At 37.4% G+C, this 27,680-nt stretch overlaps 1 protein-coding gene across 2 annotated transcripts in view; it reads right to left on the reverse strand.

Annotated features, from left to right (window-relative positions):
• Positions 1-557: 557 nt before the first annotated feature.
• SLC30A7 (solute carrier family 30 member 7) overlaps positions 558-27,680 on the reverse strand; it is an 84,894-nt gene continuing 57,771 nt past the window's right edge. Inside the window, exons 9-12 of one of the 2 annotated variants that reach the window (XM_080800312.1) lie at positions 19,431-19,521; positions 13,267-13,416; positions 4,939-5,029; positions 558-1,752 (exon numbers count right to left, since the gene is read on the reverse strand). In XM_080800312.1, the coding sequence (XP_080656438.1) occupies positions 4,982-5,029; positions 13,267-13,416; positions 19,431-19,521 (289 nt within the window). In that variant the 3' untranslated portion in view covers positions 558-1,752; positions 4,939-4,981. Of the gene's footprint in view, positions 1,753-3,545; positions 5,030-13,266; positions 13,417-19,430; positions 19,522-27,680 lie in introns of those variants that run through there. The other variant, XM_080800311.1, reaches the window with a different exon arrangement.

The raw sequence follows: 27,680 nt of genomic DNA on the forward strand, positions 1-27,680 counted from the left end.
CCTCAACTATTATGTTAACCTCTCTTAGCCAGGATGGATTGTTTCTCTTTACTTACAGACTGGCAAGGACCCTCTTCTGAGTCAGTCCCTTTTTTAAGCAACTTTGAGCATCAATAAAACTTTCTTTTGTAAAGGTTTTAAAAATTCTTAAAGGAGTTCTGATTATTCTTTTTAGTCTGCACAGTTTAAATTCAATGGCAAAGGTAGGAAATAAGCATGAGAACACTGAATGAAGGAATGAGTTTAAGCAATGTATATGTAACAACTGCTACCCCATAATCAGTTTTGTCATGGTAATTGTTCACTGATTTTATTGGAGAGTCTGTTCAAATCTGCTACAACCTCTTGTATCTTTTTACCACTATAGAATGATATACATAAAACGGAGCCATCATCAAAAAAAGCTCTGGATTTAAAGTCAGTGCGTTACCACTGGCTATCCCTCAGGCAAGTCATTTAAATTCTCCCACAACAGCTTCCTCATCTGTAAAATGCAGTGATGGTTACGAATTCCTTCCCCAGGGAGGGAATTTGAAAATCCTCCGTCAATCATAAAAGCATGCAAAATTTCTTTCTTTATTGAAATGTGAGGCTTTCAAATGTGACAACATGGAAAAGGCCAAAGACACAGAAATACTTAATAAAGGTTGAATCCCACCCTTTCCATATAATTTGTAGTTGGGAAATGGTTAAATACAAACCAAAGATGCCCTCATCAAAAAGACTCACATCCATTTGGCCTTTAAATATAATGATACTTCTCAGCAGATACCTTTTTTGATACATAATTTTTCACTGTAAGTAAGTCTATCTCCATGGTAGAGATCTGGATCACTAAGGTTGCTAGTGGGTCATGTCTTGAGACAATCTTCTTCTATTAATAAAACTTTTAATGACTGTTCTCAAAAAATAAAATTTCTCCTTTTTTTTTTGCCAAAGTTCTTGTGAACTGGAAAATGATTTCTGTTTTGAAGATGATAACAGAAAGAAAAAAGTTCAACTTTATCAAGATAATGCTTTTACGTTGAGAGTAAGCAATTTAACATTTGGGGTTCTGGTAAGACTTCAAAATTTCACCCTATTGAATTAAAAGACTTGTTTTGTTCTCTATTTCATTTAATGCCCAATTTTGTGTGGTTCTGAGGATAAATGTTAAAAATCCAAAAACCTCCCCAGGAAGTGAAAACTGAAGTATCAAGAACAAAATGATATGACCTGTGAGAATTAGCCCGGTTTCTAGAAAGTACCAGCTCACAGACTATAAACAAAATAAAGAAACTAAGCAATCCTTAAACTGGATTTAGCCTTGGGCAATTAACAGAAAAATTCACTCACAAGTTAAAAGTATCCAAAGTACAGATGTCATCATATTTTAAAAATCAGGAACTGGTTTCATAAGAGTAAAAAAGTAAAAGAGTACAAAAATTATTATTTTCCATAAAGAATATTCTAAACCTCATAATGGAAGTATGGAAATAATATTCTGAACCTCATATTTATGAAAAATAAGACAATAAAACTCCATTATAAAGTGCCTTAATGTACCAAAAATGGAGGTCAGCTTTCCTTTATTTACAAATGCTTTTTCATCACATTTACAGAAAGGCAAATATTACACTGGAGAGGCAGCACAGTAGAATAGAAAGAACTTGACTTGGAGTCAGGAGACCTGGATTCTAGTCTTGGCTTTGCCACTAATTATCTCTGTGACCGTGAGTAAATGACAGCATTTCTGGGCTTCAATGTTCTCATCTGTAAAATGAGAGGTAGAACGAGACTGCTTTTAAGGACAGTCCCTTAGATGTAAAATTCTGTGTTCAGCAATGACGTATTTTTGTTCTTAAATCCCAGCATTATATGAGGATGCCACCATATTAGTAATCTTTATAAAATTGATAATTCCATAGGTAAAAACATTATAGAACTCTGATCAACTGCATTTGGAGTCACCAATTGGGCTGCTTTACAAAGGTGCACAAGTCACAGTATTTTGGTTACTGGTGTCTACACGGAGGCTTTGAAGAATGCTGAAGCATCTGGAGACAAGGGACATTCCAACGTCACTAAACGTCTGCTGCTACTTGCTTATGCCTCCGCAGAAAACCGCTTGGTGATGATAGGAATACAGAGATACAGTTGAACTACACACTGTCCTTCACAAAAGTGCACAGGGAGTCAGCAAAATAAAGCCACACATATGGTAAGCCCTTTGAGTAATATAATCTAGATTTTAAAACACAAAACTAATATAGGTGTATTTCTGTTTGGGGATGTTTACTAAGCAAGGTAAACTTTCCCAGAACAAAACAAATTTGTTCTCCAGGGAATATTCTGATTTTTAAAATACGAGCAATGTTATACTCAGAGACTCACTGCCTGCCTTCTCACCCACCCCAAGAGTTAACCTTAGAAACATCTCCCATCTATTACAACAATCAGGTAGTTTCTCAGTGAAATTACCTACTTTAGCAATAGACCTGTGCCAAAAACACAGGTGAGACAGAATATTTGTTAGAATGAGAACAAAATTGCTTTTTCTCACACTGATTTGTCACTGCTGCACACACAGGTTTAAGGACATTTAATTAAAGCATAAATGTTAATGCCAACTTGCCAAATGATACGAACTGGAAATCTCTTAAATAAGGTGCAAAATTAGAGTTCTGTCTCAGTCTAATAATCTGTATGCTCGATGCCTTATCAAAGAAAAAACACATATGCATGCACTTGTGTATTCAGAGTATAGTTAAAATGATGCATACTTTCACATGGAATGGAGGGCCTGATGAAAGGCAGAATTCGACCTTCAAAATGCACTGGTCAGGTATACAGGCCAGTGCAAATACTGTCTCCATATGTGAACAATCAGTACAATTACATATAATACTAGCTTTTAAAGGCACACTTCCAAAATTCCCACCTTCATCTAGATCTGACATTTTCCACAATATGCCAAAACACACAGAATATCCCAGGCTTGGTAGCGGATACAAACTTCCAAACAGCCATTTACACATATAATGAAAAAGCAGTACATTATCAGAACATTTCCTTTTATACTTTCCCTCCCCAAACTCTTAAGAACTGTTTTAGTTAAACACATTCTACTGCAGGAATTCTTAGCTTTAGAACTGCCTGACAGTAAGTAAACATGTTTTGAAAATACTGCTTAATCTGCAAAAAGGGGACTGTCAACAGCTCATAGCAATCTGCAGCAGTTTGGGAAAGCATAAAGAAAGTAGTCCAGTTTTCCTAATACACTTTAGTTCATAAATTGTAGATCCGAAATAAGGAGAAAGATACTCTAAAACTTACACAAAATCAACAGCGATTTCTGCCCCATCAGTGAAAAAGTGCTTATTATTGGACTACATGCTAAACAATCACATTTCCATCCTGCAGAGTTCCCCCCCCCAAGAATTCTCAGTTTTTTTTAAAGTTAAGAGGGAACATACATTGTGATAAAATGAAGAACAATGGGTAAATATCTCTCCAGATCAATATTTCTTCAAAAACACAGAGAATATTTGAGTGTTCAAGCACTTGCATCTCAAATCACAATTTTATTTTTCAAATACACAAAAACCTAGAAATCAACTTATTAACTTCTAAGATACCTGTTTTATCACAATTGATCTGTATCTTCAATAGTTCAAACTCAATAAAATGTTGCTTTTAGGATTTTTGAAAGCAACTGTATTTGTGCAATGCTTGCACAGGAAAACAAATTGTATGACCTGGCATTTGAAGAATGAAAAAACAAAGTAACAATGTCATAACCATTTCTGCCTTCCCTCTACATTGCCTTCCATTAATAAAATCCATAGGGGCTCCTGGGTGGCTCAGTGGGTTAAGCGTCTGACTCTTGATTTTGGCTCAGGTCACTGTCTCAGGGTTGTATGATAGAGCCTGGTGTCAGGCTCCATGCTGGGTGTGGAGCCTGCTTAAGATTCTTTCCCTCTCCCTCTGCCCCCTCACTAGAAAAAAATAAAAAATAAAAATAAAAATAAAAAAAAACCCATAAAAATAGCAAGATGACACACAGGGAAGTTTTCACAGACACAGTAGCTTTCAAAGAAATTTGGGATTTAGCAAATGTTTTAAGTAAGTCAAAACAATCGTCTATATAACATGTGTTTGCAAAGTTTTGAAAACACAGTCCACAGAATAATGTGATAACTGAATTTGATTTAAAAAGCAAAATAACACCTATTTTTTGATGAGACAGAGTAGTAAGAGAAAACTTTTCATGTATTTAAACCTAGGTTGGAAGTACACACAAAGACAATCTGTATACATCACTTAGAAGAGTCTTACTTTGTACAGATTATAGAATTATCCATTGGAAAAAACCATACACATGACCTTTGATGGTACATTTTTATGCTGGCAAATACATTTTCTGATACAAAGGCACTTTGAAAACCCAATATGGTTTGGTTCATAAGTTTGCAAGGTACAAACAATTTTACAAACATATGATTATACTGAAGAATGTCAACCATTGTGACATTACATATAAAATGATTTCCATTTTTTTTTTTAAATAACACTAGTTTTCTGTAAATGAAAGCAGTGGTTTCCAGCAGCTTCAGTGAAGACTTTCCAGATGACTGGATGCCCAGCATCTGGATTTGTACTGGCTAGGATGATGACTGGGAGTGAGGGCATTTTTGAAATGGAAAAAAAAACCAGTAAACAAAAAATAACATTCTGGGACAAAACTACAAACGTCAGAAATCAAAATGGTTTGGAGGGAAGAGCACAAAAGACAAGACCAAAAGTCCAAGAGAGATCCTCTTAATTTTGCTCCCTTAGCTGTGTGCTCCTGGCCGAGCACAACTGCGGACACTACCTGGTCTGCTTGGCGCTGGGGAATTGTAGTGACGAGTTTTCTGTTTTAAAAAGCTAGCTACAACATTTTAAATTGTACAGTACCGGAAATATTAGGTCCCCCAAGAAGGATAATTTCTTTCATTTGTTACATGGCCGCAAAATCAATCTGTACATAAAGCTGTCTCACTCCAGCCTGAAAAGTAAAAAAAAAAAAAAAAAAATCAGAAAATCGAACGAACCAATCAATAGCAGCCTATACATCTTAGAAAAGTAACAGAAAACAAAAAAAAAATCTCATTTTTTTGAAAAAGGAAAGCATTATTTTTCTTTTCTGTCTCTGGAAAATAATTCTCCATTCTTCACCAGAAAGGGCCAGTCATTTTATCTTAGAAATAATTATATTCATAATTGCAAAAAGATCCTCCATTTACCTCTACAGAAGCTATGCTCTTGATTATAAATGGTGTCCAAGTGAAATCTGGGACAGTAAGGTTACCCATCTACTGGTACTCTGCTAGCAAACAACACTGTGCTTGCCTAACTGGCTACTAAAATCATAAACTGATTCAGTCTCAATCTTCTTGTGACAGACGATGAGCAAACACTTCACATCTGTCGGTTATTTAATTACATTCTAACGCCTCTCTTCAATTTTGGATATGAACCTGCTATTCAAGGACTATCTCAAAATTGCTCCCAGCTCTCCTATATTATCAATTGTTGTACATTTGCTGCCTACAATTTCTTTTCTCTATTCTCTCTTGAACGCATTTCAACTGAACTTTTGCCACCCAGCACTTTGCAGAGCTGTTGGTCAAGGTCACCTCCAAGTTGCTTGGACCAGTGCTCACCTGTCCATCCTCTAAACATTTACTCTAAAGGCAAGGACACAGGCACATACTTTTTCCTACTGAAACACTTCCCTCTCGCTTGGCTTTCAGAGAAGACTCACTGGTGACATTTTACCTCAGTTATCAGTCTTCCTCAGTCGCCTTTGCTGGTTCTTCCTCCTACCTTTGAGCACTTAGCACTGAAATACTCAAAGGCTCAGTCCTCAGATTCCTTCTTTTTCTCCATTTGTTCCCTAGCTGATCTCATCTAGTATCCATCCAGACTTTTAGTACTATCTGCATGCTCACACCTCCCACACTTGTATTCCCCCACTGGGACCTACCTGCCATCTACTTCACAGTTCTACCTAGATGTCTGACTTCCTCCCTGAAAGCCTGGTGATCTTGTATATTCTATGGCTCAATGCCATCCTCGATGTTACAACCTAAAGACCTTTCTTTCTCTCACACCCATTAGGAAAACCTGTTTGCCTTACTTTCAAAGTAGCCCAATCCGAGAACCTGACCATTTTACATCACCTCCATTGCTATGTTTACTGTCACTCACCTCTTATAACGTAATCTCTACATAATAAGGATTTCGTCTTTTTTTTTTTTCCATTGCTGATTCCTAGTACCTCAAATAGTGCCTGGCCCATAGTTATCGATCAATAAATGTTTACTGGATGAACAGAAATTCTACTGAATTCCTTTCAAACAAAAATAGCTTTAAAAAATTAAAGCATACAGTAGTTACAATAAGCATTTTCTTGCCAGTACCAAAGAATGAAAGGTAAATTAGAATATTAATGGAAAGGGAAAAAATCAGAGTCAGGGATTAACACTACAGTAATTTCTAGCATGGCTTTTTTTCCTAGCGTTCAAATAGGTGGACTCTGCACAACATGAATCAATGTGTGGGAGGAGCAGGAACTACTCAAATGGGATAAAAAGCTGAGTAGACCCTACCAGCACAGAAGAGGTTTTAGCTTTCTTGCCTCATTAAAAAAGAGTAATAAAAGAGTAATAAAAATGAAAAAAAAAGATAGTAATAATAATAATAATAATGAAATAACATTAAAAAATCCTTGCTGTGGTCAAGTTAAAGCTCTGCAAAACTGCTTATTTGTTATTCAGATTTATGGAAACTACATTTAAGAGCAGCCTTTCCTTAAAGAGGCTTATGGTAGAATAAAGACAGAACTTAGTATCTGCATGATTTTGAGCTAAGATTTAAAATCAAATCTCAGTTTTTCTCATTTTAAAAGCACTGATACATACCAAGTTTACCTATCTCATAAAATTGTTCTATGTTCATCTAATATTTGACATGTATTTAATAAACCCTTGTTACATCCCAGGATTGTATATGAATATATGAGAAAGGATTTCATATGCTGTAAAAGGCTATTTAAATAAACTATTAAGATTCGTTGTAGGTATATCTGATTTACTCAACCGAGACGGTTTCTGAAATAAGGAACTCTTCTGCAAAATTCTTCTATATCTAACCTTAAGAAAAAAACTACTGCCCAAGTAAATTGGCTTAATTCCTTTTCTCCTTTTCTCTTTTAACAAAATTGTTAATGAAAGTAAAATGGGCAAAATAAGTTGGTTTCCTATTACTATCCGTGCCACTTCCCTCAGCCCCAGCCTAACACAGTGAAGACGGTAATAAGAAATGAGGTTAGCCCAAGGCAATAAAAAAAAAGAGGAAAAACAAAGAGGCTAGGTAAATTGATCTTTGCATAATCATGAGTTAATTACTCAAGCTTGTATCTTTCCCCTGAGGGGCTACAGCTTTACATAAAAACTCAGTCTAACAGAAAAAGTCATTTTGCTTCATCCAGCTGTCCTGAGGGGGATGGCTTCAAGTTTTCCACCCTCCCATATTCCTTTCTCAAGTTCCTTCAAAGTAGAAAGAAAAGCAGAATTTCCAAAGAACCCTATAGCGAGTCACCTACTCCCTGAATGCAAACTAGGTTTTCTATACAGTTTATCCACACCATAAACACAAGACAAATACTCTAGCAGATCAAAACAGGGCTCCATTGCATCAAACATGCTACCACTGGGATGGCACTAGGAGCTGGAGCTTGGTCTTTAAAAGCCTTGTCTTTAATAAGTGAAAACCATATAATATTGTGTCTTATTTCACGAGAGTCATGTAAACCATGATTCAGTCAATACTTTTTTGAATCATTAAAACATTTTCAACACAATGCGCTCCTAAGAAAATAAATGTGAACCTGGTGCCATAGACTTAGAAATCCTCATTATCAATATTCATTGTTGCGGAAAGGAAACAAATCAGGAGAAAAAAAAAAAAAGAAAGAAAGGAAAAAAAACACGCAGGAATATGGCTATAGAAAATTATTGGTTTGTCTGTATTCTCTACCAATTCCACAGAAACTTAATACTTTAGTTTTCGACTGAACATATAACATTAATCTTTATCCCTTAAAATGAAGTCTTGAAAACTGCCTTCATCCTCCATGTGAAACCTAGATCGTCTCAGAATTAGTGAAACAGTGAGTGAATATGGTGAAACAGTAAGTCATGAGCAGTAACTTGGGCCTGGGTTCCTTTTTCTATAAACTACAAATAGCAGCACCTGTTCTGCAGGAGGCTGGGGCGAGCCGTTAAGCAGCTGTCGCAGTGCCTGGCGCGTGGTGGGCTCTCACTGAAGGCCCGGCTGCTGTTGCCGCTGCTGTTTCTGCTCTCTACCAACCAACCAGTGAGGGCTTAAACCTTGTGGATTAATTAGAAACAACGAACCTAGGGGCCTGTTGGCCTCCCATCCCATGGCCGTTTACTCCAACCTCCTCAGGAGGTTAGGTTCTGGTGGGCATTAAGCACACAGGATGAAGAAAATGGAAAACTGGCTAAGGAGAAGTTGCAGAGTTGGCAAGCAGAACTGACACTTAGGACAGATGAAAACCTTCTACAGACAGGAAAACAAACAAAGGGTGGAAGACTAGCTAGACTAGCTAGCCCCCAGGAGAGGGGTAAGTAGCTTCTCCCACTCGCTGCCCTTCCCCAGCAGACAGGAGGCTGGGCGGGGTCAGTAGTCAGGCAGGAAGGGATCAAGAGCATGGAGGCTGGTGAGGTTCCTGAAACTCGGGAAACTCCCATTGGGCATGGGAGGAGGCTTTCTGGTTCCTTCCTGGGTATCAGTGTGAACTTCTATTTTGAGGCTAGAGGCTAGAGCACCAAAAGCTGAAGCAGGAATCAGGGGGTTCAGGACTTAATATGCACAACAGAAATAGGCAGAAGAGGAGAAAAGATGAGGAAATACAATAGAAGTTCTAACAGGGGGGCGCCTGGATGGCTCAGATGGTTAAGCAATCTGCCTTCCGCTCAGGTCATGATCCCAGAGTCCTGGGATCAAAGTCTGCATCAGGCTCCCTGTTTGGTGGGGAGCCTGCTTCTCCTTCTACTGCTTCCCTTGCTTGTACTCTCTCTTTGTGTCAAATAAATAAATAAGATCTTTTAAAAAAAAGTTCTATCAGGGAGCAAAGTAGATAGCATGTTTTAGGTTTGTCTTCTGTGCTTTGTGGAACTGAAGAGGGCACAAGCATATTCTAGATTTTTCTTCCAACATTATTTCTAACAAAATAGTATATTAAAAAATTAACAGATGGTATCAGCAAGTTTAAAAGACACATAAAATGTTAAACTGCCATCTTAATCTTCTTGTTCATATACTAAATACAAAAAATATCCATTTCATCAATTCCCAAAGGATAACCCCTTTTTAAAGAGTTAGTGCAGGGGAGAATGGAAGAGAGAACTTTTTCTATGTCAACAGAAAACCCTGTAGTTTCAAGATTGGATTATCCCTTACCTAATACTCCTTAAAGAATCTAAGTTCACCAAGTCACTTATTTTACTCTCTAGTAATGCACAGCTTTAGCTGGCCATTAAAGACTTAAACCAGGAAAAATGAGAATAAAACCATGCCTAATACATAGTTCTAAAATAGTCATGCAGCTTAGACTTCTATCAACAGAAAAGAAAGATGTAATTCTCAAACTGATGTTGGTTTTTTCAGTTTAAAGTTGTCTTCACAGATATTTTAACAAGAACAACTTTTTAAACCAAAACTATCATTTAAATTTTGATTTAAGATCAGTTATAAGGGTGTCTGGGTGGCTCAGTTGGTTAATCATCTGCCTTCAGCTCATGTCAGGATCCCACGGTCCTGGGATCGAGTCCTGCATCGGGCTCCTTGCTCAGTGGGGAGCCTGCTTCTCCCTCTGCCTGCTGTTCCCCCTGCTTATGGTCTCTCTTTGTGTCAAATAAATAAAATCTTAAAAAAAAAAAAAAAAAAGAAGATCAGTTATAAGAAAGACACCTGAAAGGGACGCCTGGGTGGCTCAGTAGGTTAAGCGGCTGCCTGCGGCTCACGTCATGATCCCAGCGTCCTGGGATCGAGTCCCACATCGGGCTCCTTGCTCGGCAGGGAGCCTGCTTCTCTGTCTCTGCCAGCCACTCTGTCTGCCTGTGCTCGCTCTCTCTCTCTCTTCTCTGACAAATAAATAAATTAAAAAAAGAAAGAAAGAAAGACATCTGAAAATGTCATAAAATCAAAAAGTAGGGGCGCCTGGGTGGCTCAGTGGGTTAAAGCCTCTGCCTTCAGCTCAGGTCATGATCTCAGGGTCCTGGAATCGAGCCCCGCATCAGGCTCTCTGCTCAGCAGGGAGCCTGCTTCCCCCTCTGTCTCTGCCTGCTTCTCTGCCTACTTGTGATCCCTCTCTCTGTCAAATGGATAGGTAAAATCTTAAAAAACAGCAACAACAACAACAACAACCCAAAAGTATTAACTTATTACTGAGGAAATCCTTCTTTTAGTCTTTCGGAACTTCAGTTCTGCGTATATTGGAACTAAAACAATGATCACTAAGCAATTTGAAAATAATGAAAGGTATGGAATATAAGTCATTAGTAGGGTGATTCCTCCTCCCCTCTGGAAAAAATGTGTTGAAACATCTTCACTGCAAGGTCCTGCTCTGCAAGGAATGAAATAGAGTGGGCTTGACCTTGGTTGATGAAAGGGCTGAAAATATTTTTCAGAGCTTAAAAATTTCAAAACCCCAATACAGTTTCCAAAACCAAAGAAGCAGCTGAATAAACTTTCAGCTTCAGCCATTTTAAAAGCCAAGATGTCTAAGGTTTCCAGAAGAAGCCTCCTCCACCTACTGCAGTTGCGACTTCAGCAGTTCCTAAGCCCGGACACAGCTGCTTGCGCATTTCTAAACCCAGAAACAGCATTCCTTTTCAGAGGGAAAACCGTGACTAAGTGTCCAAGTCTTGGGAGAGTACTGCGGCATGTCCTGGAGGTCAACAGAAGCTCACACTAAGGATGGCGGAAGGACTAGGAGATGGGGAAAGGAGAGAGCGATGATCTAGAAATGACAGTGAAAAAGCAAGGTTATTGCAGCCACATTCTCCTTTTGCCTCTAAAACTCCTCCTGTTTTGAGATGTGAGAAGGATTCAGACATACTGTGCAGGTCTTGCATGCCTCATTATGACATGACAGTCATACAGACTTCGGAGTGTCTGTTAAAGAGACCTAGTTCTTAAAATTCTGGAGTAAGCGGTACAGCATACCGCTTCCCAGTAGAGTAAGTCTTGCTGTTGCCTACACAAAATTATTTCATTATTTATCCCCAAAGGAACATAACCATACATTTCTCATTATTAGAGACGAGAGATCATTTAATTTATGCTAAAATCCTGAATTTAAATTGCATATTATGTTCTGTTTTCCATGTCTGAAGATACCATGTGTCTGTTTCTCTTCCTCTCATCCTTTTTCCCGCCTTCTTTCCCTCTGTGTGTGTGTGTGTGTGTGTGTGTCTATATCTTTCTATTTCTATATATCATTACCACCTTTCATGCTGTGGTTAAACAGACCAATGGGAACCCAACCATATTTTTTCATACTTAGCACATGTAAAGATGGTGTTGGTCAAATACATTTTGAAGAATTTGTTTATTCAACAAATTTTTTATACACATACATCTTTCTTAAGCATTGAGAATGGAAAATCATGACGTTTGGAAGAAACCTGCAGATAGATATGTGTATCACAAGATGAAGTTATGCAGCTTAGAGGGGTCTTTAGGCTTCAGAGAGAAAGTAACAACTAAATTGGGCCTTTACGTTAGAGGAGGATCTTTGTTTCACACAGAAAAGTAAACAGTCTACAGGGGTATGAGGTATATAGGAATGAATAGTGGGAGGCTTGAAAAGTTAATGGGGCCATGCTAGAAAGTTTGGGTTTTATCCTGGTGACAATGAGGAACCTCCAGTTTTTGTTTTTTTAACTTATTTTGAAAAAATAAAGTCAACTATCTTTAATATTTTGCCACATTTGCTTTATTTCTCTGTATTTATTTATAATCTTTGTACTTCTATTGAAACATTTGAAATTAGACATCCTGATCCTTTGCCACTAACTCCTTCATGGATCTGGTAAGAATGGGGACATTCTTCGATAACTACAATCCATTATCACACCCAAGAAATCTAACACCTACACAATTATTATGAACTATTATGCAGTCCATATTCAAATTTCCCAATTACCCAATAATCTCCTCTGTGCCTGTTTTTTTCCCCCCAATCTAAGATTCAGTTAAGGATAAGACACTGCATTTAACTGTGAAGTCTCCTCTAATCTAGCATAACCTCCCACTATTCTTCCCCCCTTTATAGGTTAACAGTCTCGTACAAGTTTCTACAAGCTGGGTTTCTCTGGTGGTTTGCTACTGATTAGATTCACATTAACCATTTCCGGCAGAAGTACCACACACTCTCACTGCATCACACCAGGAGGCACAGGCCAGTTTTTAAGTATACATTTTTAAGGCATGGAAACAGTTCCTCATTAGATCTACATGTTAGATAATTTTGGCAGCAGTGTCAACACCCAGATTTTTCACCAAATATTTCCAGCAAAATAGAATGAAAAAAGAATTTGTATTTTCTCACTCTCTCCTTAGATGTTCTTGACATGATGTTCTTATTCTCCCAACAGATACCTAGTTGATTATCAGTCACATGACTATGTCAACTTCAGACAGCATAAGCATCAAGTAAAGTGATTTGGCTGCAAGCTATGCACTAATTTATGATTCCAAATACAATAGCATATTAAGCTTTTAAATCACACAGAACTATGGCTTTGCTATCACACAAAAATGTTAACATAGCCTACTTTTAGCTAAAGCCACTGACAAAGCATTATTCTTATTCCAAATGTTATTTTAGTTCTTGGCTTTAAACAGCATTTAACATGTCTTATAAGGAGTATACAGTAAAGGAGAACCTACTTTTTCTTAAAGGAATTCCAATGAGTATAATGACAGAACGAGACTATCTTCCTTAAGAGTATTAGCTAAAATAAGAACTCCCAATTTTGACTGTATGGTTGAAAGAAAGTACTGTTATGTTTCCTCATAGTATTGTGTGTGTGAGTGTGTATGTGTATTTATATACATACATATTTAACATGTTAAGTAGTAAATATTTCTTGAACTAGTAGATAAGATAAATTCAAAGAGTTTTAAGAGTTAGTGAAAAAGTCATACCTGAGTAAAAATATTATGTGTTTGGCTTAAAATCCACCTGGCATCAGCATCAGGGGCTACTACTAATTTCAAGGTCCCAACATAAACATCAGAACATAAGGTCCAGAAATGCTGTTCTTGTAAACTGTAAACTCCTTGCAACTGCTGCACCTGGAACAGAAAGGGCAGATATTAACACTGTAATCAAACATAAGGGCCCCCTTGTTTTATTAGGTATGCTGTTTTATTATTTTTATTAGTCAACAGTTCAGTAAACTGCTATCTAGATTATTAACTGTAATACTGTTATTATACGACATATCAGTAAACATGGATTCTATTCTCTAGCTCAAAGGAGGAGTCAGAGATTAATTGAATTAGTTAACAAATACTTATTGAGTACTCTTTATGTGCCATGGCATGTGTTTGGGAAATGTGAATGATCACATGCCAAAATTTGCAGGGCACAGCTGAGAGAGCACCTAGACAGAAATTTACACTTTCAAGTACATTGATCAGAAAACAAGTATAAACTCATTTGCATTTAGAAACTAGAAGAACAACAACAAAGTAAACTCAAGGAAATAGTAAGGAAGGAAATAAAGGACAGAAATTAATGGTCCAGAGACTTAGGAACTATTAGAAATCACAATATTAAAAAACTAGTTCTTTGAAAGATTACTGAAAATAGAGAAGACAGTGTTTCTCAAAAGAGGCAGATTTAGGACAGGACGGTTCTTCCCTGTGTCAGAAACTATAGGAGCCTTTGTATCTCCAAGCCCCCAAGGAGCTAAATGCCAACATATACTTTTCTTTGAATCGTGTTACAACAAAAAGGAGAAGGACGTCTCTCAGTTTTTCCAATGGCTCCCTAAGGTTTCCACAGCCTAAGGCTGACAACCACTGGCAAGACAAACTTTGATGGAGGTTTAAAAACAAAACAGAGGGATGCCTGGGTGGCCCAGTAGGTTAAGCGGCTGCCTTCGGCTCAGGTCATGATCCCAGCGTCCTGGGATCAAGTCCCCTATCGGGCTCCTTGCTCTGTGGGGAGCCTGCTTCTCCCTCTGCCTCTGCCTGCCACTCTGCCTGCCTGTACTCTCTCTATCTCTCTGACAAATAAATAAATAAAATCTTAAAGAAATAAAATAAAATAAAATAAAACCAAAACAGAAAAAGCAGAATGAAAAAATAAAACTACAACCACTTTTAAAAACCATAAAAGGGAATACTAGATGAATGTGTAGCTTGTGAATATACAGAGTACTGCAACTAAGTGGAATCCAAACACTTCTCACTGTCTCTACTGTTATCAGCATAGCAGACATTATCTCTAGTGTGAATTATTATGATAGTAGAAGTGTAAGAATATAGTATTATAATAACTGGTCTATTTCTTGCACCTTTTCCACCTATTCTCATCACTGTATCCCACGTGCGATCCTATTACTTTAGGTCAGATCCTGCCTCTGTTCAAGATCCTCCAATAGCTTCCCACCTTACTCCGAATAAAAATCAAAGCTTTCACAATGACTTATATGGGCCCATGTCACATGGCCCGCTTGTTACCTAATCACCTCCTCTCCTACTAGGCATCCCCATGCTCTCTCTTTCTCAGCTACATCAGCCTCCTCACCATTGGCTGGAAAGTTTGGCACACTCCTGGTGCAAGGTACTTGCTATGCCCTTTGCTTGAAGTGTACCTTCCTTCCACATTTCTACTTGGTTCATTTTGTCTGGGTTTTTACTCAGATGTCATCTTCTCAGTAAGCTACTGTAGCTCCTGTACTCTTGGTCTTCTATTACTCTATGCAAAATAATACATGTTTTATGTTTCTTTCTCTTTACATATTACTCTATGTAAAATAATACATGTTTTATGTTTCTTTGCTATATTTTACTTTTTGGAGCATAATATCACACACTGCATTATTCATTTACATTATTTGTATTTTTTTTATTGTCTGTCTCTCCAGCAGAACTTAAGCTCAAAAGGGCAGGGATATATGTATTTTTTAATGTTTTGTATCCTTACCATCTAAAACAGTGCCTGGCCCAAGTAAGTGCTTAGTAGATTGTGTGTGTATAAAGACTTAGAAACTCACTCCTTAGAGTACTTTTAAGAAGAGTAATTTTAAGGAGACAGTATATGTGTATAACATACACACACACACACACACACAACACACAATTTTGAAAATCTAGACAAAATGGATAAGTTTCTGGAAATATAGAAAATGCTATAATTAAAAAAAAAAGAAAATGCCATAATATAAGAAAAACAGAAAATGGGAAAGGGCCATTAAAAATTGAAGAGGTAAAAAAAAAAAAATTGAAAAGGTAGAGGTTAATATCCAAAATATAAAAATAACTCATATAACTCAATAGCAAAAAAACAATCTGATTAAAAAATGGACAGAAGATGGAAAAAGACATTTTCCAGAGAAGACATACAGATGGCCAAGAGTTAAACATGCTCAACTCACTAATCATCAGGGAAATGCAAATCAAAAACCACAATGAAATACCACCTCACACCTGTTAGGATGCCTATTACCAAAAAGACAAGATCTTTTTCAATTCTGAGATTCTCTGATTTTTAAGTAACCTATTTGGGATGTTAATTAAGAACAAGTTGACCTTAGAGCTATCAAAAATGTTCATTTTTTTTCAGAATTTGATCAATGTAGGCATTATTTTCTATAAACTCCAAAACAGTTGGTAGGAAATTTGAGAAAATACTAACAATGGCCTTTTTAAAAACTGCTTTTACTGGGAAAAGTGGTCAAGGTGGACTTTTTCTTCCTCTTTCAGGACTCTGATGACACAGTGGCTTGAACCTGATATCACTCTACATGTTTCTGAACGGCATCCTCACGGGATGGTCTAGTGTGAATAAAACAACCGACTGAATAGATCTCCTCTACCTCTAAGAGTGCAAGTACTCTTGTAGCTAAGACTGAGGAATGCTCCTATACAAACTGGCTTCAACTCTGCTCAAGTTAAATAATACGGGGAAAGCGTAGTCACAGATACTTTTCCTACCTGGACAGTGTGGTATAATAGAAAGGGCATGAGCTTGGGAATCAGACAGATATGAACTAGAATTCTGGATAAGCCACTAGCATTTGTGACCTTGGATAAGTTACTTAAACTCTCTGAACCTCGATTTTATCTATGGAAAGGAAGATAAAACTTAGCCTATATAAATACGGTGAAGACCAGAAACCATATATGTAAAACAGTTAGTACAGGGATCAGCTTATAGTAGGCATTATTCAATAAACTGACCCTTTCTCTTCCACAGTTGTGATGCCTACCCTACCTTAAAATGATAACCACAAATGTCAAATGAGTAACATTTCATTTTCCCTATCTAAAAAAACCCCTTTTATACCTTCTTTTTCCTTCTTCCTCTTTCTTTCTCTCTTTCCCTCCCCCTTTCCTTTTCCCTTCATTTCCTTTCCTTTATTTGGCAGAACACAAGCAGGCAGAGCAGCAGGCAGAGGGAGAGGAAGAAGGAAAAACAGGCTTCTTGCTAAGCAAGGAGTCCTATGCAGGGCTTGATCACAGGACCCTAGGATCATGACCTGAGCCAAAGGCAGACACTTAAGACTGAGCCACCCAGGCACACCCCACCTTTTTTTTTTTTTTTTTAAGATTTTATTTATTTGACTGAGAGAGCACAAGCAGGGGAAGAGGCAGAGGGAGAGGGAGAGGCAAGCTCCCCACTAAGCTGAGAGCCTAACATATGGTTTAATCCCGGGACCCTGGGATCACGCCCTGGGCTGAAGGTGGACACTTAACCAACTGAGCCACGCAGGCGCCCCTCCTCTGGCATTCCAACCTGTTTGATGACACTGCCTTATAAATGATAAAAATAGAAGTACATAAAAATCCCTTATCTTGTACCACCAAATCCACCAGTTGACCCTCATCTATGTCAGCACTTTCTGCCTCCCCTCTAGGGATACGGTAGCCCTGGCTCTCCTTACACTGAATTCCTCCATAGCGCTTCTGGTTCTACCATTTTTTTCTTCTTTAGAGAGAGAGAGAAAGAGAGAGAGCGCACGTGAGCAGGCAGGGAGGGAAGGGGGGAGGGAGGGGCAAAGAGGGAATGCAGGGCTCTGAGCCACACAGGTGCCCGCGGTTCAATACTTTTCATCTTCTCAAGAACTTCATTCCTGCAGTGGCCACCTTCACTACCATATCATTGATTTCTTTCTCTAGGATGGCCCGTTCCTATCAACAAACATGCTCAGAACTGCACTGTGTAATACGGAAATCACCAGACACTCGTGGCTATTTAAATACTGGAGAATGAAACTACATTAAAAATCAATTGTGCTACCCATACACCTGGTGTATGTAGCCACATTTTGCTTGTGATTTCCATACTGGGCATTGCAGATTATATAATATTTCCATTACTGGGGAAAGTTCCATGGGACAGCACTATTCCAGCATATCCTATTTTAAAAACAAACAAACAGCCCCTGCCCTGATACTATATCCGTACTCAGGCTGTCAACTCATTTCTTTGCTCCCTTTAACAGCCATACTTCCTAAAAGAGTTGTCTGTAGCTACTATCTCTACTTCCCCAACTCATTTTCTCCTAATCGACTCAAATCAAGGTCTCCTTTCCAAACGCCTCTGAAACTGGTCTCATCCAGGTATTAGTGCTGTTCTTGATGCTGATCAATGATCACTTCTCTTCCTACCTTGCTTGCCCCACAGAAAGTGCATCACTGCTTCCTTCTTCAGTTCTGAGAGACCACCTCCTCTGGTCTTCCAGCTCCCTTCCTAACCACTCCCTTTCCTGGCTTTCCACCACCTGTGCTGTAAACCTGGAGCTAAAAGTAAAGCTAAAAAGAGCTGAATTCTCCCAAGGAAATCTCACATAACCCCAATATTTTAAATATTATTCATATATCGATGACTCAAAACTCTCCCTAGTCCCAATCTTTCCCTAAAACATCAGATTTGCATATTCAACTACTTCACTGACATTTCCCCTAAGAGTATAGAAGGCATTTCAATTTTAATGTATCCAGAATAGAACTCTTGATCTGGAGGGAGCTTCCATCTTCAAACCTGCATCAACACAGCCTGAATCTTAACAAATGGTACCAGCATCTACCTAGTTGAGAGTCAGCACTTTTTCTCCCCTTCACTAACATAATCCATCTCCAAAAATATATCCCAAATGCATCCTTACCTCCATCTTCACTGTTCCCTTGGTAGTCCTAACCACCATTTCTCCCCACTTAGATGACAAGAACTCATAACTGGTTTTCTTTGCTATCATTCTCTCTGGAATTTGTTCTCCAAATAGCAAGCAGAATAATCTTTTAAAAACATAAGTTTTATGACACTCTTCCCACCTAAAAACTTTGTCATACTTCCCCCTGGATTAAAATTAAAACTAAACCTCTAAAAAGACCCAAATCTCTGTATGATCTGGGCCCTACCATTCTCTCCAGCCTTTCCAGCCACTCATCCCTTTATTGATTATGCTTTTGCCACAGTGGCCTTTTCTTCTGGTCTTCACAACTCTAAATTAGTTCCAGCCGTAGAACTCCCGCATTAGCATAAAGTGTTCCGTGGCCTGAAACACTCTTTTCCAGGATTTTCACAAGGCTGGCTCCTTCTCGTCATCAGGGTTTCAATTTCCTTGAATATAACTTCCTTAGTCAATCTAACGTGATCATCCCTACCACATCACTTTGTTTATTTCTCTTATAGTAACTATCATGGACATTGTCTTATTTACCAATTTATTGTTTAGTGCCTGTTTTTCCCCACTAAACCGCAACCTCTTTGAACACAGACACTCTCTGTCTTGCTTACCCTTATATACTTAGTACCTTATTAGAATACCTGGCACAAAGTAGGAGCTCAAAAAATATGTTGAATAAATGCTTACATTATCTGCTATTCATATCCGTATTTTAGAAGAACTGCTCAAATTCTAAATGAGAACAATCTCTGCCACATTTTCTTTAGTGAAGTTCAATATTTTCCAATGATTTTATTCTGGTTTGTACAAATGGCATTCATGGTTAGCATTCAATCTTGGAAGAAACACTAAATTATACACATATGCTACCCATATTTGTAAAAGTTAAAAACTCTAACAGCTTGAAAACAACATAAAATCTAATGGTTTGGAAGCTTTGAAACTTACCCTCTGATAGCACTGAGGCAGAGTATTTTCCAACACTGGAGGAGTTCTCTGCATTAATATTCCAACAGACTCTCTTAAAAGAGGAATAACACTAAACAAAAGTAAAAAAAATTTATTAAAGCCACATTCTGATAGTCCCATTCTGCAAGAAAGTAGTCATATAATGCTTCTATACTAGAACATAACAAGATTTATCAGAATAATACGAGGAAAAAGAATCTAGTCGCTCTAAATTTTTCGTATGATGAGTAAGTTATTATCTAAAATAAAAGAGTTAGGGGTGCCTGGGTGGCTCAGTCATTAAGCATCTGCCTTCTGCTCAGGTCATGATCCCAGGGTCCTGGGATCAGGCCCAGCATCAGGCTCCCTGCTCAGCGAGCGGGAAGGCTGCTTCTACCCCTCCCACTCCCTCTGCTTGTGTTCCCTCTCTTGCTGTGTCTCTCTCTGTCAAATAAATAAATAAAATCTCAAATAAAATAAAAAAGCTAGACCAAAATACACCAATGTATGAAACACTAAACTATACTACTGAATAGTATTGGAGCATCTAAAAATCTGAACACAGCAGTCATTCAACTACTATTTAAAATACAATTTCAAAAAAAAAAAAAACAAAAAAATAAAATACAATTTCAATTGGCCAGAAGCTTCCAAAGTAATCTATAAGGCACATCATGGCTGACGGTCCTTCATGTTTATCAAATATTTACATGTATGTATCTGAACAGGATATATACAAAATATATATTGTAAAGGAATATACAAAAAAATATGGTACATTAGTCCATTCATCCAATATTTTTACAGCCCAATTATGTATCAGTCTTCTTTCATTATTCAAAAAATACAGAAGCCTGGATATAACCACAGATCTAGTGTATCAACACCTTTAGTGATGGGGCCCAAACATCCATCTGTACTGAAGTAGCTAGTCCTCCACCAGTATTTGGAAATTACTATTTTAAGCTATTTGGATGATTAAGTGTACAGAAACAAGTAACAGCATAATTATAAGGGTGACAGTGCAATAGTTCTCTTATCTAGACATTGGGTTCACCTTAGTACAGTCTTATTTGTTTTCATTTCTGACATAAAATATCTGAGGGAAGGCCAAGGCATCTGTTTTTAAACAGCTCTCCACACGATTCCACTGAATCAGGGTGGCAATGCCCTGCTCTACTGCTTGAAGCAGACTAAGAAAGAGGTCAGACAGCTTCATTACACTTAATAGCTTAAACCAGTGCTCTCTTTCAAATGTGGAGAATCTCAAACTTCCCGAAGTAAAAACCCTCCTAATTATAGCTGTAGGAGATAGAGATAAAAGGAACATATATACATTTCAAGAAAGGCAGAAGTTGAGACGTACCTTAAAAATAAGCGATATTTCTTTTTTAAGTTTTATTTTTATTTAAGCAAACACACACCCAACATGGGGCTTGAACTCAGGACCCCAAGATCAAGAGTCACATGCTCCTCTAACTGAGGCAGCCAGGTATGCCCCAAATTAGTGATATTTCTGACAGGTGGAAAGGAAGAGAAGACATTAAAAGAACAAAGACAATGAGAACAGAGACAATGCTTGTCTTGTTCACAATTATATTCCCAAGGATGCCTAGTAAAATGCCAGTCATAAAGTGGGCCCAGAGTAAAAACCTGTTGGTTAAATCAATGACAGATTTATAAATATTAGATGTTTTAGAATCTAGATTAAAGATAGGAAATAGCCACAGGGAAGCAATGACAAGTCCATTCCCACACTTTATGTGCACAGTGAGAAGTACCTGGATAATGAGAGTAAGACAGGAACAGAGACAACTAGGAAAATTAAACAGATACTGAGAGAAATAACCAGTGTCTAATTGGACATAGTAAAGAAATAGTAAAGTAACATCAAGGACAAGCCCAAAAGGCAAAATGTATGGAGGGGATGGCAACAGTGAAAATGAAATTATCAATGTAGAGAGGAGGTTAAGTCATATTCAAGCGAAAATATTCTTTAGTCAGATTAAGAGCTAAAATAATTAGATACCACCCTTAATTCCTTCTTCTCCCTTAAAACCCCCATGCTCTAAATCACCAAATTCTCATGATTTAACACCCTACATATTTCCTGACTCCATGCCTTCCCCTTCATTCTATTACACATGTCTACAATAATCTCCATATCTTCACTTGGATTATTATAACAGTGGGCCATTTTTTAGTATATGTGCTGCCGAAGCAAGCACTAAGTGGGTCATTTTTATCTCTAGTCTTATTTCAAGTCCACTGTGATAGTCGGCTTCGAAGACGGATCCCAATAGTCCATGTCTCCCTAGTATTCATGTTCTTGTGTAATCCCCTACTCTTCTCTTAAGTGTGGGCTGGACCTAGTGACTTGCTGCTAATGAATAATGTACAGCAGAAGTGACAAGATGGGACTTCTAAAATTAGATTAAAAGACTCTGCCTTCCGTCTTGTTCCCCTGCTCTCTTGCTCTCTCACTTCTTCACTCATGGCTGTCATGCTGTGAGCTGTTCTATGGAGAGGCCCACGTGACAGGGCACTGAGGGATGCCTCTGGAGAGGAACTGAGACCCTCAGTCCAATAGTATAGAACGAATTGAATACTTTCAACAACCACTTCAGTGAGCTTAGAAATAGATTCTACCCCAAATGAACCTTGGAATAACTGTAGCCCTGGCCGACACCTTTACTGCCACCTTGTAAATGAACCTGAGCCAGAGAGCCCCACTGAATATGACCAGGTTCCTGAAGCAAAGTAGACTATAAGATAATGCCTGTTATTTTAGCTACCAGGTTTTTGTATAATTTGTTATGCATCCTTAGATAACTAATACAACCATTCTTACTATTAGACTAATTTATCTAAAATCAGTTATCTGATCCTGTTCCTTCCCCATTAAAAAAATACCTTGAAAGCTCCTCCATGACTTGGGGATTAAATGTAAGCTCTTTAACATGGTTTATTTTTGGATCTGCCCCACCTAGCTTCACCGTCTATCAATCCTTGCTTCACATTTTCAGCCCTCTAAATAAACATACCTGGACTTTACTTTTGGCTGTTCCTCCTTTCATGCTTTGCTCATACAGTTACCTCTGCCTAGAATGTCTCTAAACTGCCCTGTAGTCTGGCTTCTATTCCTTCTTTAAAATCTCAAGTGTCACCCCTTCTAGGGTTATTTCCTGATCCCAAACTGTTTTCCAAACTGTATGAAATGTCCTCTCTGTGCTCCTATTAAAAAAAAAAAAAATCTAATACCTATGGTAATGTTAGAGGGAGAGCAACTGAAAGGGAGTTAAGAATTTTGACGGTAAAAGAATATTGGTTATTCCTTCAACTAACCTGAAGAGCAGTGTCTGTTTCTACCTACTGTGCTGTTATTATACAGGTGAGGATGCCCTGGGTTTATAAAAAAAGGCAAAGAAAAACAAGATGGTAGACTGATAAGGTACAATTCAACCATTATGACATTTTTCTTTCCTTCCTCCTTCATTTTTAGGGAAAAAGTAAGGAGTATTTTTATATACCTTATAATTTTTATGTTTTCCCACTTTCCTTACTACTATTCAGAACGTAAGGCACCAAAATGGTCCTCCTAGAACAAGAAAAAAGTTTGAGAATAAAAAAAGTTTTTTTTAAATGCCTCCTCCAGGAGGCACATAGAAAAATTTCGCTCTTTTGAGCATTTTTTCTTCAATCTTTATCCCAAGGAACTGCTAATAATGCCTAAAGATATCTGAGGTGCAAAATGCACTCGAATAGAAACCACTTGAGATACTTGAGATATACTTGGCAAATTGATTTACTCCATCATTAATTAGGTAATCCTGCAAATGAATTTTTATTAAGCAACTGCTAAGAATAAGCAATTATTAAGTACTACTGTATACTCTGCTTGGCATCAGATTTTCTAGAACCAGATGGAATCCAACTCTTGAGTTGCAAATGAAGGTCTAGAACCCCAAAGGAACTTGCCTAAGGACACAGCTAGTGAAGAGAGCCAGAATTATAAGACCGAGTCTTTTGAATCTAACTTCAATTTTGAAAAGTTAAAGTCAACAAAAATTTATTATATACCTACCATTTGCTGAGCATGTGCTAGGCACTGAAAATAAAAAAATAAATAATATACAACAGCTACTTCAAAAGGATTCACAAGTTTTGAAAAAGCCTATAGACAGGTGACTGGAAATCAGGCAACACACACTTATTCAGGGCCTACCATTTGGAAGAAGGCACATATGAATGCAAAACAACTAGACATGATGCCTATACCCATTTTCATTTCCCATGAACTTCTGGCAACAGTTTTCTTTATTACTATGTTGTAAACTTACTTTTAAATCTACTTTTAAAAATAAAGAAGAGTTGGGAAAACTGGAAAAGAACCCAACTCTACTATAGCAGAAGTCATACAATATGAACAATGATACTATTAAGCAACAGGTGTGAAACATCTTTTTGCAAACAACTTTAAAATACTTGATGTTTTAGAATACCTTAGGCATATAGTCTTATTTTTCGAATTTATGTGTGATTTAAAACACAATAAAGAGACGACTGAGTCCAAGCTATAATAATCCTTGAAAAGATTGGCCTTCAAAACTTAAGGACATTCCTCTAATACTCTCTCTCTCTCTATCTTTTTAAAGATTTATTTATTTGGCAGAGAGAGAGAGAGAGATCACAAGTAGGCAGAGAGGCAGGCAGAGGGAGAGGGAGAAGTAGGCTCCCTGCTAAGCAGAGAGTCCCATGCGGGACTCGATCCCAGGACCCTGAGACCATGACCTGAGCCACCCAGGCACCCCTCTAATACAGTCTTTAATAAGTCACCCAGAAAAAAAACAACAAAAAAAAAAGTCACCCAGAACCATCTACAAATTTATCCAAATCTTTGTTCAAATTTTTATGTCTATATTTCATGTATTTGCCCCTCAAAGCCAGCTGCTCCTAACTACCACATCAGTTAAAAAGAAAGAAAGAAAGAAAAACCCTAATATTTTCCCTTTTTCCATAAAATTTGTTTTCACATGTGGCCCTTAGTTTGAAGATTGTAGAAGTGATGAAGAATTTCCATGATCACAGATAACAAACTATTAAAAGTAACAGGGAATTTAGAGATCACTCATTTTAACATTCAGTTCAAGAACTATAATGCATAATCCTGATAGGCTTAGTCGGTTAAGCCTCTGACTCTTGATTTTCGCTCAGGTCAGGATCTCAAGGTGGTGAGATCAAGTTCGTCTATGGCTCCACGCTCAGCAAGTACAGGGAGTCTGCTTAAGATTCTTTCCCTCCACCCCTACCCCCACCCCTAGTGTGAGCAAGCACATGTGCTCTCTCTCTCTCAAAAAAAAAAAAAAAAAATGCAAATGAACATTTTAATAAAATTAATTTTAAAATAACTAAATAAAATAATCATAATTGATATAAGGAATTAATAATAACACCATATTTTTTAGGTAAGTGTCAATGAGGTATTTACTGATTTTGCTGTTATTATAAAATTCAAAATGATTGCCAGCTTCAGTGGAATTTTAATAAAATGTTTAAACAGCATTTCACCAAAGCACACTGATGTGCCACACTAATTTTGTCCAACAGTAATTCTGAAATTATTTAAGGATTTCAGCTGTATCTGTAGTAGGTCATGAAACTGTGGTGGAAAAAGAAAGGTGCTTGCTAAGTCACATGGTGATATAGCAATTTAGAACGAAGGTCAATTTCTATAACAATTTCAAAGATCATAAAATGTAAAAGAGAACCTGCAGAAATTTTATTTTTGCCTTTTAAAATTGTGTTTAGCTCAGGAGTTTGTGTCCATATTTTTCTGATTAACTATCGTAATGGGAAATCATAAAACAGATTTTAGCATGCATCTATCTACCCATAATGAAAGGATATGGGGGAAAAGACAAGCTTAGCAAATTCCTGACTTAGCTAACACTCAGAGCTGCATCCAAACCCAAAAAGGAAGCATTTGGAAACAATTAGAGGTTCACTTCTGGTTGACTAACTCAATTCTAACTTTAACATTGAAACACTATTTTCCTAGCATATATAAAAGGCATGAGTCATTTGGTATACGAGTTTACCAGTAAAACAGGGTAATGGTTTAATTCTTCAAAAGCTGAAGGTAAATTAAATGTATAATCATATAGTCATAAACATAAACTTAATGTAGGCTTAAATGCTAACAGATTAAATAAGCAATAGTTATTACTCTTTATTGCCAGTAACTTTGCAAATGAAAATATATTCAAATTTCACTTGAGAAGCAGGTTTAGTGAAAGAGTCTCACCATTTCAACTGTAAATTATCTAGCAGTAATGATAAACAAGCCAAACAAAAGAAAAGGGGATACATTATGAAAACTTCTGAAGAACAGACTAGTGATAATCGTAATGCTAGGCAATAAAAAATTTCAGAGCTGAAACTATTACTTAGATCTGAGAATAAATATCTATAATAATAATTAAAACATAATCATTGATTCAACTTTTTGAATTGGCTTATGGGCCCAGTCCTTCTGCATATTATCAAGGGTTCTTACAATCTATGAACCTAGAAAAAGATAGGTGTACTTTTTAAAGAACCCATAAACTTTGAAGGTCTGGTATATGTCATACACTTGAAAATGTTTAGTGGACAAAAAGCCAAAGAAAACTGACCCAAAGTTGAAATATACTTTACATTTAGACACAGTAGTCCTAGGGCAAGCTGTAAATAAGCAATCATATTTGCATAAATAGGATTATTTCATAGTGATGAACAATTACCTATTAACACAGAATTTCAAGAATCATAATGCAGGGGTGCCTGGGTGGTTCATTCGGTTAAGCCTCTGACTCTTGATTTTGGCTCAGGTCATAATCTCAGAGTTGTGAGATCAAGCCCCAAGTGGGGTAATACAGAAGAGATAACTCCATACCACAGGAACTGTGGTTTACCTTATAATTATGCTAGGTTTCAAAACCTACGGTTTAAAATCAGTGCACACAGTACCTACTTTAGTCAATAATGGTGATAACTGGATACCCTAAAATACCCCTAACTCAGAGCCAAAGTCATGAAAAGGTCACCCTTTCCTCAAACTTCTGGAACTTAGTTATAACACCTAATAAATCTTGTCTTTGGACCAAAAGCATTAGTAAGTAATGTCATATTAGTAAGTAATTAGTAATGCCTTTGTTTAGACAACACTTAATAGTGTTGAAAGTGCTTTCATAATTTTTTTCTTATTTGATCCTCATATCAGACTTAAGTAACCTTAAGAAAAACATTCCATTCTGAAATGACAGAATGTCAGATATAGGCAAGATTTTGAGATATTTAGGCCAGCTCCCTCATTTTGCATAAGAGAAAACCATCTCAGGGAGATCAAGTCAACTTGCTCTTTGTTACATACTAGGAAGAGGCAGAGTTGGATGTGCTGATTCCAATGCTAAACTTCTCTGGACTCCACTACAGAGTCTTATCATGATTAAGTCCTCTAGAGTCAGAGATCGTGTCATGTTCTTTTTAGTCCCAGTGCCCAGCACAGTACTTGGAATATATAAGCACTTGGCACATGTCTGCTGAATATATAATCTATTTAAGAATTTCAAACACTCTAGAAGATTTTAAGATTATAAAATAGCCCTTGTTTGATGTGACTTTCAACCCTTCAAAGTAATAGCTAAATAGAAAAACAGGGGTCCCCTCAATTTAGTTACTCCCCCAAAGAATTTTTTGTTGAAGATTTATTTATTTGACAGAGAGAGAGAGTGTGAGATAGCAAGAGACAGAGAGAGCAGAGCAGGGGGAGCAGCAGGCAAAGGGAGAGGGAAGAAGCAGGCTCCTGCCAAGTCAGGAGCCAGATGCAAGGCTTGATTCCAGGACACTGGGATCATGACCTGAGCCAGAGGCAGATGCTTAACTGACTGAGCCACCCACATGCTCCTCCCAAAAGAATTTCTAATAAAAAGAAGCAAAAGTATCTTATCCTCTATTCAAGTACAGATGAGAAAGAATTAAACCCAGGCAGGAGCAATCATTGTTCCCAATTCTTGATTTGCAATTTATTATCTTAATAAAAGCTCCTTTCTTTATTCCCATGAATAGAAACTAAAATCAGACCAGCTATATAAGAAAAAAATTATTAAATCATTTATTATATATCCATAAAGAACAAGGATGTAGATAAAAAAAATGAATGCAAATTCACACTGATATCCTGTCAAGAGGCAGGGAACTGGAAAGAGACAA

Source organism: Martes martes (assembly GCF_963455335.1).
Source record: "Martes martes genome assembly, chromosome: 4".
NCBI lineage: Eukaryota > Metazoa > Chordata > Mammalia > Carnivora > Mustelidae > Martes > Martes martes.